Below are 14,414 nucleotides of genomic sequence, written 5' to 3' on the forward strand. Positions count from 1 at the left end.
AATAAAACTTAAGAGTTAAAATTAGGAGAAAACATTATCTACATGCATTCTAAGCTTATCTACTCTAGTCGGATTGGCTAGAGAGTGAGCCACTGAAACATAGGAACGAGGTAGCTTAATAAGTGGTATATCATTATGTCCAAGCCCATGATAATCTCTTCATGCTATCAAGAACCCTTGCTAAGAGGATTGTTGGTTGGATCTCTTTATCATGCAACTACTTGAAGTTTTGTCTCTCCTGTTGAAAGAAAATTGCAAGACCTCTTGCCGCTATTACTCCTCTCTTGGCTTCCCTGACGTTATATCCATGAAGAACACAACTTTTCTTCTTGTTTCTCCTACAACCACTAAAAGGCTGATGCTTTCCAAAATGTATTAGAAATCTTCAATCAATTAACCTCCAAAATGTATCAGAAACCTTCAGTCAATGTGATTCTGCTGCTGGTTGAGCGATTGTTGTACTACTTAACTCCAAATTTCATTGTGCCTGGATGAATGATCCACACTCGAAACAGTGGTTAACCCTAGGATCCCAAGAAAGGTGGCCATATGACTTGTTCCGTCTTCTTTTAGACATTTCATCCTTTTCATGTTGCCATTAGATGCATCTGCTCGAAAGCCCCAATCTAATACGGCTGCGTGCCCAGGGCAGCAGGGTCGTCCGAAGGTGGGCTGCTGATGGAGGACAGGGAAAGGGAGACTCCCAGGGGTATTTCAACGATTTTTTATTAACCAGAGAAGAAATAGAAATTTACATTTTTAAGAAATCAAAATCAGAAGAAATGGAAATTTCAAAATCAGAAATTTGGACTTTGGATAACGAAAATTTTAGTAATTTATGAAAGGGTATAAGACCAGGAAAATAATAAATTTCCCTCAATACCCTCCATTCGTATGAAATCTTCCAGGTAAAAATTAATAGGGCAATGTCATTCGTGCGACTGATAGTTTTTCAGAATTTTTTCTTTCTTTCGAATATTCTTGAATACTCCCTTTTTTCAAATTCTCTAATGTAGATACTTTTTTGGCAAACTAAAGTTCGTACCAGTCGACTAGTATTTACTAACCCTGTAACAACACAGGAACCAAATACCTAGAACCCATGCAAATTTTCAATTGGATTTGTACACTACCAAGCTGAACAGAAGAATTCTTAAAAACTACTTTAATAAGCCTTCCAGAGTAGGCTTAGAAGTGTGATAGAAGGCCACAATGTTCCAGTCTTAAAGAAAATGTGCAACAGAGCAGACAGCCCACAATATTTAAGTACGATAGCAAAGAAGTTGAGAAAGCTCCAAATATGCAAACCAGTCTAGCAATATCTCTACCACTGACTACCTAACACTGATTCAACATATAAACAGCTTCTTATGACGAAGGTGATGGAGACCTTGACCTTGACCTTGACCTTGATACAGATCTAGATCGTGATTCTGAGCTCACACTGCGGCTTCTAGAATGGCTTCTTGAATAGCTCCTCTTCCTGGGTGATGCACTACGGGAGACACTCTTCCTTGAGCTCTTACGAGCAGGGGAGACACTACGAGAGTAGCTTCTCCTAGAGCTCCGGGGCCTTGGTGGTGAGACACTCCGTGAGTAGCTCCTCCTTGAGCTTCTCCTCCTCAGCTTGGGTGACACACTTCGGGAATAGCTTCTCCTTGAGCTCCTCCTTGGTTTTGGTGACACACTCCTAGAGACTGATCGATCATGACGCCTTCTGTAGTAGGGTGAAAGAGAGCGGTCTACTGGAGAATAAGATTGGCGTCTCCGATGGTATGACCTTGAGTAATACGGTGAGTACGAGCGGTCCCGTCTGCTAACAGGTGATCTGCTGTAGGGGGAACGAGATCGTGAAGGAGACCTGTGCCGACGGTAGTATGGAGAGTCTGATCTTCTACGGCTGCTGTGGGGAGAGTAAGACCTGCGCCGGCTGTAGTAAGGAGAGTATGATCTCTCCCGGTCCCCCTCAGACGAATAACCAGGGGAACTGTAACGGCTCCTACGGTAAGGTGAGTAGCTTGGTGATCGGCGGCGCACTGCATCATTTGAAGAAAAAAGGTTCATATCAGCTTATGTAAAGTGAATTGCAAAGAACTTCCAGAACAGTTGAGTATGTGTGTGGAGAGAGAGAGAGAGAGAGAGTACCACGGATAGTTCTCACTCCGAGATACTTTCCTGGGGTTGGGGTTCGACCTCTTCTCCTCCTTGCCTGACGTCAAAAAATTGCATATGAGATCATTGAATTCGAGATTCACAGCAAACCAGCGAAGAAGAAAATAAGAAGCAGCATATGATTAGTGTGATATTCAAATGAAGAGTATAACTAGGAATGTTCAAGAAAAAGAGAGAAATGCAGGGCATACAACCCTCTGATTATATAGTCTGATATTTGCTTGATGAGTTTGATTTGATTGTTAAAGTTGTGGTAAGGCTTTTGGAGTTTGGAGAAGAGCTGCTACACACAGCTACCCTGCTGCCAAAAACACTTCAGGCGACAAAGAGCAAACATACTCAAAACACAGAGGAACATCCAAATTTATCAATATTTCCGATCTAATTGTATCAAGCTCCAGGAGAGACCAGTGACCCAATTAAATGACTGCAAATAATACCATATGATATAAAATTATATTTATTTACCTTCTCCACTGTAATGACCCGACCTTCAAGAACTGATCGATTCAGATACTTGACACAGCGATCAGCATCCTGAAGGGTTGCCATGGTCACAAAACCAAAGCCACGAGACTCCCTTGTCCATGGATCAGCCACAAGGTGAACATCGATCACCTGCAAAAAACAAAGACCTTAGTATATACAACAATCCCCCCCCCCAAAACATAAATCCCAGATACATAGTTGACAAAGTGAGAATATAAGAATAAACAGTAGGATGCAAAAGCAAATGGCATCACACATAAATATGATCGTGAGCCGATCAATAACCTTAAATCCTTCATCTTATACCAAAAAAAAAAAAAACCTTTGCATCCACTAAAAAATTGGAAATCTAGCAACACACACTACAACAATTTACAGATACCTCTCCTTCAGAGGAAAAATGCTTCTCAAGCTCTTTCTTCGTAATGCGAGGTGACAAACCAGTCACATAGAGATTGTTCCCAGGATTTTCCACATCAGTTGAATCATTGCTTCTGCAGGCAATTGCACAACACACAAAAAAAGATATGCTTTGTTAGCATTGTCAACACATGTCTGGGACAACTTATGTGGTAAGATGATGCATAGGGATAACAGCGCGTAGGCTTACCTTGACCGGCTCCTTGACCTCGACCTTGACAATGACCTTGAAACAGACCTACTGTCCCGCCCATATGGAGATCGAGAGCGGGAAGACCTGGGGAATTCAAGAGAATATTCACAGAAAATTAAAAAATATATATATATATATATATCACTCTGAAGAACGGAAATTATTTACGTTGACACTATCATCTTGAATCTATAATCATGCACCTAATAAACACAAAATCTACATAAAGAAACGGAAAGGAGACACACCTTGAACGTCTCGAATACGACATCTGGAACAACACAATGAAACAATTTCAGTAAGTAAAACCATCTGACAAATTGCAATCAACATGCATACAACACAACACAGTTTCTATGAAACAATTTCAGTTAGTAAAACCATCTGACGGAATGCAATCAGAAAGGATACAACACAACACAGTTTCAAGTCAAGTAGCTTGACAGAGCAAGAGCCAAATACCCTATAGAGCTATATCATTACTGAAAACATCCAATTCTTAAGGTCTCATCAAGTAAACCAACAATTCCAAGAAGATAAATAAATGACCACCCATGGGTAATTTCAAGCTCTTTTACCAGAACAGAGTACAGTCCAAACCTTTTCGGACAAGATGAACAAATTAACAACCCCCCCCCCCCCCAAAAAAAAAAATTTCTAATTGTAAAGCAGAAGAACATTCCCCAATTAATCCACAAAGAACAAGAAAACATTATATAAAAGAGAACAGAATCAAAATTCGCCAAAACATCAGATTAAAATATAATAAATTGATATCAGACGACTGCCAAGAATTCCAAAGAAAATACGCTAATATATAATAAATTAAAACTAATCTACCATAAAAACAAAAAAGCATTGACGCAAAATAAAGGGAAACGAATGCATAATCTACATAGGACAAAACCAAATCGCATAATTGAATCACATCAGACTGAAAATCGAAACCTTAAACGCGAAGAATGATAAATAGGCCAACAACGCTTCAAAATAAGACATCAGAACCGCAAAGAATAAGAAAACTCTATGCAGTATAGAACAGAATCCGTTGCATATATATGGTAGCTCTCAAACTCGAGATGATTTACACTAAGGAGAAAAAAGAGATGCAGACAGAGATAAACATGCATATTCATTCCGATAGAGAGTAATAAATGATATATCAGACTATTGCCAAGATTTACCCAGAAAAACTCTAAAATATAATAAATCAAATATAATCTATCATAAAAAAAAAAAACAATTTGCACAAAATAAAGGGAAACGAATGCTCAGAATCCACGCATAGGAGTTAACCAATTAGCATCCAAAATCACATATTAGACTGAAAATCGAAACCCTAACGCGAAGAATCATAAGTAGATCGAAACCACAAACTAAGAAAATTTAATCACACACTATTGAAAGCAAGAGATTAATCTTTCAAAAATCAATTAGATAATTTGCAACTAAAATATAACACATTACCATAGCGACGAATGATCGAAGATCCGGTAAATCAGCTGACAACCAATTGGACTGCAACTCCTTCAAGCGTTTAATGCAGAAGAAGATTTGGTCCAGGAACGGACTAAAGAAGTTTATATAAAGTGGGAAACCTACGAAGCTTCTCGATACCGGACGTGAAAATCTATTAAAATCCGATTGAGTAATACGTGGAGCATGGAGGGCAGGAGTTGAAGCAAGACTTAAAAGAAAATCCTAATCGTGTGGAGTAGAATGCAAGTCGTACCACGCGCGTAGGATTTCCGCAGGTTTCGCCCCATCACGGAGTCTCCGTGCTTTCGATCAACTGCTTCTTTCAAGGGAGACTGGGGAATTGAAGATTCTCGATCTCAACACTAAATTGTTTCGTGACAAGTGGTGTCAATCGGTCGGTTCGGTTCGGGTTTAGTCTGATTTATTTGGTTTTGGTATGGTTTTTAGGAAAATCGAAACCAAATCAATAAGGACTTTTCGGTTTTAGTGCCGTTTGGTTTCGTATCCGTTTCGATTTATGATAACAGGTTGATAGTGTTTTGAATTCGATTCGGTACCGAGTTTTTTAAAACAAGTTGGGTTTGGTTTGTACCTATTTTCTTCTCTTTCTTCTTTCAACTACATAAAATATTTCATTAGCCCCCCACTTAAAAAGGAGACCAATGGCAGAAGCATTGTCAGAAATCAATTTCCCTATTTTCATAACATCATACTCATTGATTTGTAATAATTTCCCTTACAATCATAAATTTGCTCACTAAGATTGAAATCAATTCAATTATTCATAATCGTATATCCATTATTTTTTTATCGGTTTCATTTGGTTCGATTTTTTATTTGTTATCGATCAGTCCAGTGCGGTCCGATTTTCAATTGGTCCGATCCCGTCATACCCCAATTCAAAACCAATCCAATAAGGATCGATTCGGTTCAATCTCAGGTTTTTGCGATCGGTTTCGATCAATCTTAATGATTCAGGCTAGGTTTTGACACCCTTAGTGACAACAAACGCATGTTCTTTTGTTTCCAAAAATGTCCCTACTTTGTACTATCTTCTCATGAGTCCAAATCAGCTACATATGTGAAGAGTATTTACTCTCCACGTATGGTAGTTAATCGACATGTGGCAAAGCGAACACCGGCTACCTTCACCTCCTAAACTATCATTGTTGTTTTTTTCTTTTAAATCATAGAATAAGATCAACATATGACTTGGGTTCAGCTGAGGGGACTCAAGGTTGGATTGAGGTTTTGAAAAATCTGACCCAATCGGACCCGACCTTACTATAGCCTAGAAGAGACATTTGGAATCCAAGAGATATAATATTCTGAAACAATTGATCAAATAAATGTTGCAAATTATTATTCAACACTAACTTTGCTGACAAACCCAAAAACAGTCATGAAGCACAACTCTTTTAAGTCTCACAAAGATAATCAACATATGATTGAGGTGCACCATTTGGGTCTTGCAGTGAACCAAATAAAATAATTTATAGATAAATAACTCCCCCCCCCCCCCCTCCCCTCCCCTCAATGGCAATTTTACTAGAAAAATATTAGAGTAAATTACTCCTCCCCCCCTCCCCTCGATTATGCCTGAATGACAAGTCCCACCCCTGCATATTGAGTAATAACTCTCCTTTCCTCTGAAATCAAAAGATTCTATCAATCATACCCATTCTGTGAAAAATCGTTGTTAAATGATGACATCACCCTAAATATATTCAATTAAACCCCAAAAATGACCTTATACAGTTAACCAAATTAAAGAACCTATCAGATAGACAACTTATGGCGATTTTACTTGAAAAAATATTATCACACTACTATACCTAACACTGATCAAACTTGATTACAGTATAAAAGTATTAACTTCGTGGAACCTGTTAACCTAAGGAAAACAACCAATTCAGCACCTGATTGAGAAATTCAATTAAGAGAAAGTGCTAGCAAAGATCAATACTGAACATACAACTTAGTTCCTTTTTTTTTTTCTTTTATATGGAGTCAGTAAAGAGCTCCATCTATGGCAAAATACTCAAAAGTAACCTGGGAAGCTTGATACGTAAATGGGCAAAAGGTGAAACAGTTGAATAAAACACAGAAGCCTATAGGGCGGGCGGGTCGACAAGATCGTGAATAGGAATACTTCAAGCATGGATCTTTATCACCTCCAGTTCTCTGCCCGCCCAGATCCCTAGTTCCTCTAATAAGGGGGGACTGAAATGACCACTCTACCCTTGCCCGAACACTCTGCCCAGGTGGGATCCACCATCCCCCTATTAGAGGAACTGGAAACTGGGTCCGATAGAAAACTAGAGGAGATAATTTTCCATATCCTATTGTTCCACAGGGGAAAGGAATTTCCTGTCCAGATTTTTACGGATTTTGGTTATAGGTGCTGGGGACACCCCGTAAAAGGGTTTCTAAGCCGGATTTTCTATTTGAGACCCAATTTTCCTTCACCCCATGGTAAACCAAGAATCTCTTAACTTAGCTCCTTTTAGTAGTTAGATGAGACTCTTTAGACAGTGGTAAGGACATTTTGGACATTCAAAGTAAGGGTGTCAATTTATAACCGCCAGAAAATTGAAACCGAAACTGGCCGTTTAAAACCAAATCGAATCGAACTGAAATAAATTGGTTTAATTTTGGTTTTCAAAGCTGGAATCTTTTCTAGGTTCGGTTCGATTTCTGTTTCATGCTTAAAACCATTAAACCGAATTACCTATTTTCAAAAACCAAATAAGGGACCGTATAATATTGTGTTCTTTTTAAAATATTTATCAAATGTGGATGATAAATTCTTTTCCATTGTAGTGTTTGGGAAAAGTTTGGTGGACAATGATCCTATCAAAGAAGGGTTTTTTATTGGTGAAATATGTAAAGAGTTGACCCAAACATTTAAAATAAGACCTAAACCGAATATAAAACCAAATTAAAACCCGCTAAGAAGTTAAATACAAAACCGAATAAAGATCAAAATCGAACCAAACTGAATCGATTCGTTTTGGTTTTGAAAATGTATTACTATTCTCGGTTTTGGTTTCTATATTTTGTTTATTAAATCGAAACGAATAATCAAAACTGAACCGATTGACACCCTTAATTCAAATACAAGAAGGAAGTAATTCTATTAGGTGAAAAGATATTTTATTCAATTGTGATCGATGGAAAACCTTTTCCTCTGAAACATTACATTTTTAATTAAATTACACACAGGATTGCTGTGGAAAATCCATATAATCTCATATAACAGCAAATGGTTAATGGTTTCTTCCCTCATTAAAAATTTCTTAAACAGTAGAAACTTACTTGAAGCATGCTTAAGGATGACTGTCTTGAAGCTTCACCTCATTTAGGTGACTGCAATGGCAAATCATTAAAAAATGAAGTGATCTCATATCAAGAGTCAACAAAACATACATGGGGTGTTGAGTATAATAATTCTAGCTAGAAATCTTTTTTTTAGCCCATCGGTTGGTGAGGTCAACCCATGTGATAATTGTTCTAGAATGGTAAAACCGCTTCAACAAAGTTTTCCATTAATAAGTGACAACTTGAGTTTTCAATCTTTCATTTTTTCCAGTAAGAAAAGATTATAAAGAATAAAAAAATAGGCTGCCAGGAAATTCAGTTTTTGGTTATAAGTTATGGAGGAAGATATATTTACTAGGGGTGTAAATGAATAGCAAAAATCCATTTCTGTATCCGTGTCCGTATCCATTTAGTACTATTCGAATCCGTCTGAAAGCTAAACGGATGCGGATACGGATAGACTATAGCTATCCGAAAAGCTATATTTACATGTAAATGGATAAAATATCCGATCAGTATCCGTGTCCGTATCCGTTTAGCACTATCTGAATCTGTCTGATAGCTAATTGGATGCCAATGCGGATATAGCATTATCCGAGCCGTTTACAACCTTAATATTTACAAGGGAACGTTTCCTCGGTCTAGGAGTGTGGCCCCTAAGCCAATGCAGAGACCAATAGGAGCACACGTGAAAACATCAATAGAAGTGGGATTTTCATCTTTCATGGGGCAGGAGTCACTTTGCCCCTATGTTATATCTCGAGACACAGATGTACTCCAAGATAGAATTCTTTTTCCTTATTTATAATTAGGGAAAAGTTTTCATACACGGATGTGTAAACCGTATATGTGAGAGGGTCTCTCACATAGAGTTGGAAAAGTCATAAATCCCCACCCATTAATTAATGCCTTGAAACTCCCACCCTCTCACATACATGGTCTACATGTCCGTGTATGAAACCTTTTCCCAATTAATTAATGTGAGTGTCTGTATGACACCTCTACAGCCACCACTACAAGTGTATTTAGAACTTGACACCATTATTTGCCCCTACATCTTATTCCCAAAAATTCTTTAAATTATGGGTATAAAAGGATTTTTTTAATAAGTTGAAAATCACATAGGTTTTTATCAAAAGGTGTCATAGTCATGTACATTTTTCGGGTACAAATGTGAAATAATACTGCTACCTTCATTAAAAAAAAAATCCCACTATACGAGAAAAAAATAAGATTACAAATTATTTGACACATTGAAGAGTGCCAATAAGAAAATCCCATAATTAATAATAAAAAAATGAGAGATTTGCTCTGGATATTAAATATTTGAGCGGTGCATTAGTGAATCCACCGCCTCAACACCCAACACCCCCCGACAAGAATCACCTCCAATTCGCTGCCTGCTCCAATTCCTCACATAGGAGTAGAAATGACCACCGTACCCCCTGCCCGAACACACTGCCCAAGGTAGGGTAGGGTGTCATTTATTCTCCTATGTGAGGAATTGGAGGAAATTGGAGCGGGCTGCGAATTGGAGGTGATATTCTTCACAACCAACCCCCCCCCCCCCCCCAAAAAAAAAGAAAAAACCCTTTAAAGAGCATGATGGTTGAGTTGGTAAATCTGACATGTTATATGTAAGAAATTTCCTGCAATATTTCAGGAATTTCACCTTTTTTTCTGTTCCAATCTCAGTAACATAACAGGACCTTCTCTTTATGAAGGAAATAAAAGCTAATAAATTCCCGAAGTAAATATATCCCTACTAATCTCAATTTGCTAATATTTACCAGTACAAAAGAGAGGGTGGAGGGGGGTGGGGGGAAGATCCTATGAGAGAATTGCAATGGCAGCAAGTAACTATTCTGGGACCAAACGATGTCACATGTTTGCTGACTTTCAACATCAGCAACACCTACCTGATTTCAGAGGAACAAGCTCCCAGTTTGAGACGCAGATGACTTGTAACCCATTCAACTTTGCCTTGTTGTAGAGTTCTATACTGGAGGAGATTTGAAAACTCTAGGTACAATAGATATTACAGGCATTCACCAAGTTAGCATCTTTAAAGATGACCAGATTAAGAGGGTCAGATGAAGGTGAATCATCACAAGTCGGTATTCCGTGAGAATGAAGGCAATGGCATGGCTTCCTGAGGACGAAAGATGACCAGCACACCAAACATCCCAAGCATTGGAAGAACAAGAAGCCACTTCAGTAATTTGAAGTAATACATATGGAAAGTGAGTGAGAATTCATCTGAGAAATGGAGTCCATTCTTGTCAACCATCTCCACCAAAACTGTCCCTGTAGTCCGCACAGCTACTGTAGGAAGCTTTATTCGATATTTTCCCGGGTGACTGAAGACCTGGTTACTTGTTATCCGCCTGTCTCCTTGATAGTTCCCAGGAACCAATAAAGTAGTCTACAATTAAAAGCATATTAAAAATAAGAATCAGATATTTAATTACAATTGACATAACTCCCAATATAAATGAGGTGTACAGAAGAGGGCTTACAGTGACATTATAAGGTGCTTGAGACCCTGATGGAAATCTGTATCTGTCAACAATCTCAATCTCCACCCAGAAGTTCTTACCTTCCTCATCACGGAAAGCTCTGGATGAATGTGAGACAGAGATCCCTTCACGGTTGTATCGGTTCACAAAGTTGTTCCTCCCTTGGTTAGGCGATCTCCATGCCTGAAACAAAAGATATATATACAACAATATTGATCAAAAAAAAAGAAAAAAATCTGCCCATAAGAGCCAAACAATTCCTTATTGACATTTTGCCTGCCTTGAGGGGATGATACGGAGCTTGAGTAGAGAAGCAGAAGACATTGCCATTCATAGTAGTAACAATGAGGTCAAGATCCCCTCCACCATCAAGATCGTCCCCCAACTCTCCAGCATCAATATTGTCCGCCAAGACCATGCTATATCTGTTGCAAAACAATTTCATATTAGAAAATACTTAGAAAATAAATGATGGTAAAAATCAAAACCACAATGAGGATATTCTATAAGCATATCTGTTTTCCTAAAAGAACAATTATAGCACTAGAAGCAAGCAAATCTTACGAGGTCTCGCCAATATCAACAACATCAGCACATGAGGTGGGCCCATCAATCAGGTACAAATAACCATCAAACGATGTTGTAACAATAGTAAGCCCCTTCTGTTTCTCCCGATGTTTGCTAAGATCAACCAGAAGAACTTGATTCATCACTCTTCCATGAGTACGATATGGATAGGGACGGACATGAGAACCATCCTTGCCACTAAGAACATATATATTCCCTGATATTGTTGGAACCACAACATCTGTACGACCATCCCCATCAACATCACCAATTGTTGGACCCTGATTGAGATGAAAAATGTTATGAATACTTGAATACCATGATTTGCATCACATAATATAACTCTGAACAAATCTGAGTTACTACACACACACAACCCCACCCTCACCCACCCCCCCCCCCCCCCCCCGGGGAAGAGAAAAAAAAAAAGTTTATTTAGTTAGTTTCTCAACATTTATCAGCGCAAGAAAATATTCCAGAGCAACATGCTTGCCTAGTCAGGAAATGGACATCAGCACATGAGGTGGGCCCACAACTCTTCTTTCTTCTTTTTTTTTTGGGGGGGGGGGGGCTTCAGCAGGTCCTGGGGAAACATTCAGCCGCAAGGATCGTGAATCAAGGGAAGGAATGAATGAGACCATAATTTAGAAGTCACTCCCGACCGAGACTTAGATGGCAACCTAACAACAGAAGAGAAAAGGAACACCTCCTGGCACCAACCTCTCCGCCACCAGCAGAAGTGAATAAGAAAAGATCATGTCTCCGAAGGTGACAGTATCGCCATCTGTTGTTATATATTACCGTTGTACAATATTTGCTAATCTTAGCAACATTTTTTGTAACACATCAAAACAACACAAAAAATCTGATTGCATCCATGCTGGAATATTGGGTCAGGAAATGAGAAAACTAGAAGGAGAGAGAATTCTAAAAAATCCGTCATTAAAACATGCCAAGTTAGATTGGAGCATGATTTCTCCACAAGCATATGGTGATCTCCAGTGAAAATCCAACCAAAAAAAAATGGGATGTTTACACACCATGATTATGATCATCACAGAATGGCAGTGAATAGGGAATAGGAATAACAAAAGATTGAATTGATGGGAGGTCCAAGTTTCAGAAATTGACGAAAACCTTAAACACCATCAATATAAGAGGACACTTAATTTTCTTTGTAAGTATACACCACAGAACAAACATGTTGTCTCTTCCAATCATTCCCAACTATCATATCTTATTCTAGCGTTTTTAGGTAAGAAGTAACACATAATGTTAGAAACGATAAAATATTGTAATGACCCTATACAACTCTTCACATTGATATATAAAGGCAATATTTGAAAACCCAAGGTTACTTCTCCACTGCATGAAAGAGGTGCCAGAAATGATCATTGTTAGAGTTTGTTAGTGGCATGAACAGAAGGTCTAATCTGAAACAGAGAAGGGAAAGTAAAGGATGATGAAAGGTACATGAACAGAACAATGAGAACAAGATCATCAAAGTCTCAGCCATCAATATGATTTAGGTAAACACAAAATAAGGACTGAATATCCCCAACTGAAAACTTTTCAAAATACATGTAACGGGCAGCATGTTACTAACAACTAAGACTCAAAATATATAGAAGGTGCCAGCAAGCTCAGCTGCCAAGGTGCCAAGGTCACTTGCTAGTAGTAGTGGTGACCCAGGATTGAATCAAGCCTTCACATGGGAGGGGGGTTTGAGAGACTTGCGTCGTACAAAAAAAAATGAAAAGACAAATTTATAGATTAAGTAAAGAAGCTAAACTAGAACAGAATGACAAAAACTCGGTTGGAAAAAAAAAACTCTATTTTCCTCTTGCATGACCCATTCACCAGGAAGCGACTTCAGACTAGTCAAGGGTATTTTCAGAGGATACATTTCGATGCACTATTGAGGTACTGGTGAAGTCCAGCTCCCATGCTTAGTCCCCTCCCCAAAAAGCCCTCCATTAAACGTTGAAAGGTGCTCAGAAAGGGACCCTAGACCTTTAGGTGTTGAAGCAGTGGCTCTAGAATGGTTGGACCAATACAACTGGGGTTGGAAACCCAAGCCCAAACAAAACCGCCCCAACCCGTGTTTTAGGACCAACAAGGGTTTGTAGAGTTTATTTTGGGTTTATCTTGTGGTCTCTTTATTCTTTTATTTTATCATGTTTTACTTTTAGTAGGTTACGTAGTAAGTAAGAGTCCAGCTCCATTTGTCTTACTATGAGAATAGGAGTCATTGTTCCCTCCTATTTTCCTTTTCTTTATATAGCTGCATGTAATCATCGATCATATAGTGGAATGAACAGTTTGATATTGGTTTTAGAGATGCTTGCGTGAGCTTACTGGCCGTGGACTCTTCCTCTCCTTCTTCGATTTCTTCTTCTTCCCTTTCAGTAAGATTTGTTCCTTCATCTTCCATTCTTCTTCTTCCTCTTATTTTCTATTTCCCTCGAATTCCTCCTTCCCTGTTGTGGCGCAAAAGCAGTCCCCCATGATTGTGGACTGTTCTCTCTCATCTCAACTTCTTTTACCCTCATACTCTGGGGTTAGAATCGCCACTCTAGGGCAACTTGAATTCCTAAAGCCCTACCCCATTTGGCTTCCTTATTGTGAGTAACAACCAGAAATCAGATCTGATTCTCAGAATACTGCCCCTCTTTGTTTCAGCAAATCTCTTTTTCAGTCTTCAAGCTGTAGAATCAGTTGATTGCTTGCTAGGGCTCATAGGGTTGAAGGTCAAGAGCCTTGTCCTGGAGTATCGTGTATCCAAGGTACTAAAACTCGGAACTTGGTACCAACTCGGTCCCTTGAAAAACCAAGTCGAGTCGGGATCTCGTCGAGTTGGTGCATTTTTTTTTTTCGACTTGAAACCTCAACTCGGTGGGTTTTAGACCTAGTTTGGGTCTGAAACTTGGTATTAAGCCTATTTTAGGCCATTTAAACACAATGGTACTATCAGATTTTGCAAAAACAAAGTCCAAATAGGAGTTATGTACCGGTCAAACTTAATTTGGTGTGCACGAATGCTATCAAAATCACTCTGAATGAAAATATTTTCTTGGACATCAAAACAAATGAATATTTTACCGCACTTTTGGTTTTTAGCAATGTTTTACCATATTAAGATTTATGGAATTTTTAGATTTGAGAAACACCCCAGCATTAGAAAGTTGAAAATTGCACCTACCGCCGAAAATCCAGTTTAGTTTGGGTCTAAAACTTGGTATTAAGCCTATTTT

The 14,414-nt window shown here is 38.6% G+C and overlaps 2 protein-coding genes across 7 annotated transcripts in view; both read right to left on the reverse strand.

Annotated features, from left to right (window-relative positions):
- Positions 1 to 1,234: 1,234 nt before the first annotated feature.
- Positions 1,235 to 4,816, reverse strand: LOC122652511 (serine/arginine-rich splicing factor SR45a-like). Of its 5 annotated transcripts, none has more exons than XM_043846274.1 (8): positions 4,742 to 4,816; positions 3,523 to 3,545; positions 3,272 to 3,358; positions 3,044 to 3,155; positions 2,641 to 2,790; positions 2,146 to 2,209; positions 1,922 to 2,036; positions 1,235 to 1,861 (listed from the first exon to the last, which is right to left on the reverse strand). In XM_043846274.1, exons 1-8 carry the CDS (start codon positions 4,742 to 4,744, stop codon positions 1,369 to 1,371), a joined length of 1,047 nt encoding a protein of 348 aa, XP_043702209.1. In that variant the 5' UTR covers positions 4,745 to 4,816; the 3' UTR covers positions 1,235 to 1,368. The 5 variants fall into 5 exon arrangements, 3 of the variants coding, with proteins under 3 accessions (XP_043702209.1, XP_043702208.1, XP_043702207.1); XM_043846273.1 differs by having other exon boundaries at positions 1,235 to 1,869; positions 1,900 to 2,036; positions 4,742 to 4,803; XR_006331608.1 differs by lacking the exon at positions 1,235 to 1,861 and adding an exon at positions 2,367 to 2,470 and having other exon boundaries at positions 1,909 to 2,036.
- Positions 4,817 to 9,925: 5,109 nt separating this feature from the next.
- The window catches only part of LOC122652509 (protein DEFECTIVE IN EXINE FORMATION 1-like), a 35,948-nt gene continuing 31,459 nt past the window's right edge, over positions 9,926 to 14,414 (reverse strand). For both annotated transcript variants that reach the window (XM_043846269.1, XM_043846270.1), the window contains 4 exons: positions 11,158 to 11,441; positions 10,874 to 11,018; positions 10,594 to 10,776; positions 9,926 to 10,499 (listed from right to left, as the gene is read on the reverse strand). In XM_043846269.1, coding sequence (XP_043702204.1) covers positions 10,182 to 10,499; positions 10,594 to 10,776; positions 10,874 to 11,018; positions 11,158 to 11,441 — 930 coding nt within the window. In that variant the 3' untranslated portion in view covers positions 9,926 to 10,181. The remainder of the gene's footprint in view (positions 10,500 to 10,593; positions 10,777 to 10,873; positions 11,019 to 11,157; positions 11,442 to 14,414) is intronic.

This window comes from Telopea speciosissima, chromosome 2 (assembly GCF_018873765.1).
Source record: "Telopea speciosissima isolate NSW1024214 ecotype Mountain lineage chromosome 2, Tspe_v1, whole genome shotgun sequence".
Taxonomy (NCBI): domain Eukaryota; kingdom Viridiplantae; phylum Streptophyta; class Magnoliopsida; order Proteales; family Proteaceae; genus Telopea; species Telopea speciosissima.

Bases quoted from the DNA above. Each gene is read 5' to 3' on its own strand.
- LOC122652511 (XM_043846272.1), bottom strand. The intron at 3,359-3,522 runs GTGTGTCTCCTT...TGAATTCCCCAG, and splicing joins TCGTATTCGAGACGTTCAAG to GTCTTCCCGCTCTCGATCTC. The intron at 3,156-3,271 runs GTAAGCCTACGC...AATTGCCTGCAG, and splicing joins AGGTCAAGGAGCCGGTCAAG to AAGCAATGATTCAACTGATG.